Genomic DNA, 1739 nt, shown 5'->3' with positions numbered 1-1739 from the left:
TAGTGAATGCAAATTAGTCCAGGATGATCAACTTGTATAGCCCAAACTTTTGTCATCAAATTCCTCTTCTAGTAGCATGAAGTCAGACATCGGTTTCTTCATTAACGCAACCATGCCTGTTGGTGAAATTATGGATAATGTTCACGACATGTCTGATGGACAAAAGTACCATTTACTGAATCATCATGACAGACCATCTCAGCACTTCATTTTTCCAACCCAGCGTCTTGGAGGGTGAAGCAAGGTTCAAACAGAACTGGTTAGACGAGTATGGGACTTGGCTTGTTTACAGCACCAGATTGGATGAAGCTCTCTGCATAAACTGTGCTCTATCTGCAAAGTAGTCGGCTGGAAGACGTAACATGGGCGCCCTTGTAAACACACCTTTTAGTAAGTGGCACCATAAATCTGAGGTTTTTGGGAAACATGCCACTGAACCGTCCCATATCAGGGTTCTTCAGGATACTCAGCATTTCACATCATCCCTTGAGAGTCCTGGATCTACCATTACAGCAACAATAAACAAACAGAGAGCAGCAAACATTGCAGAAAACAAACACATTCTGAAATCTCTGGCAGAGACAGTACTTTATTGTGGACGTCAGTGTATTGGATTAAGGGGTGATAATGAAATGCCAGACAATGGAAATCCTGGCAACTTCGTTGCCCTTCTGCGTGTGATTGCTAATCATGATACCATCTTAAAACAACACCTGGAAAAGCCCGAAATGTTCAGTGCCACCTACATCTCTCCAAGAGTGCCAAATGAAATGATTGAAGTGACTGGTAAACGCACAATCCAGAATAAAATTGTTAAAGAGGTAAGAGAAGACAAATTCTTTCCAGTTATGGCAGATGAAGTTTCATCTTACAATAATGAGTTGATGCCTCTGTACATTCGCTTTGTTGATAGAAAATACAACATCGCAAGAATTAAGCATCCCAATAGAAGACTGCAAAGGACGAGGATATGATGGAGCCAGCAATATGAGTAGTGAAAATGTTGGAATCCAGGCACTCATAAAAAAAGATGCCCCTAAAGCTACCTTCACCCACAGCAGCCGCCACTGCTTAAACTTAGTTGTTGCAAAATCATGTTCGCTTCCAGCAGTAAGGAACTCACTAGATAAAATGTGAACTCACTAGACAAAATGTTAATAAAGAAGAAGTAATCTTCTTTATTAACAGCCCAAAACGAGAAAAACTTCTGACAGAAGTTATAGGGGTAAAAGAAAGCAATCCTTTTAAACAAAAAACCTCTCATCGAAGTTTGCAGAACTCGGTTGGGAACAAGGCATAATGCATATGGTCATTTTTACAAAGTTTTTGTGCACATTACAGCCCTTGAAGTTATTGCTCATGAGTTACATAGTGATATTTTCACCAATGATGTAACAACAGGGTGGGACAACAAGAACAGAGTTGAAGGTTCTGGGCTCCTTCATAGTATACAGAATTTTCATTTTATTGTAAGTTTCAGCTTAACCTACCAACTGCTTTCTCACCTTGAAGGTATCACCATCAATTTACAAAGTACGTCCCTGGATATTATACAAGCTTTAGCATGGTTGATTAAGTAAAGGTTTTGTACCATCATCAACGAGGGAACATTGCCAATAATTTTGATGAAATCTTCACATCATCTGTGAATATAGCTTCAAAAGTTGAAGTATTTCCAAGCAAACCAGATCAGCAGGGAGACAGCAGCAACGGGCCAATGCCGACTCTTCATCAGTGAA

General features: G+C 40.0%; 1 protein-coding gene across 1 annotated transcript; it reads left to right on the top strand.

Moving 5' to 3' along the window:
- Positions 1–362: 362 nt before the first annotated feature.
- On the top strand, positions 363–974 carry LOC135226717 (zinc finger MYM-type protein 1-like). Its single transcript, XM_064266424.1, has one exon. The coding sequence runs from the start codon at positions 363–365 to the stop codon at positions 972–974; it is 612 nt and encodes a 203-aa protein (XP_064122494.1).
- The last annotated feature ends 765 nt before the right edge of the window (positions 975–1739 follow it).

This window comes from Macrobrachium nipponense, chromosome 15 (assembly GCF_015104395.2).
Source record: "Macrobrachium nipponense isolate FS-2020 chromosome 15, ASM1510439v2, whole genome shotgun sequence".
Classification (NCBI taxonomy): Eukaryota; Metazoa; Arthropoda; class Malacostraca; order Decapoda; family Palaemonidae; genus Macrobrachium; species Macrobrachium nipponense.
This window is presented reverse-complemented; position numbering and strand designations above follow the sequence as displayed.

What these genes read in the sequence shown, in the direction of transcription:
- LOC135226717 (XM_064266424.1), top strand. Translation starts at nt 363, where the DNA reads ATGGGCGCCCTTGTAAACACACCTTTTAGTAAGTGGCACCATAAATCT.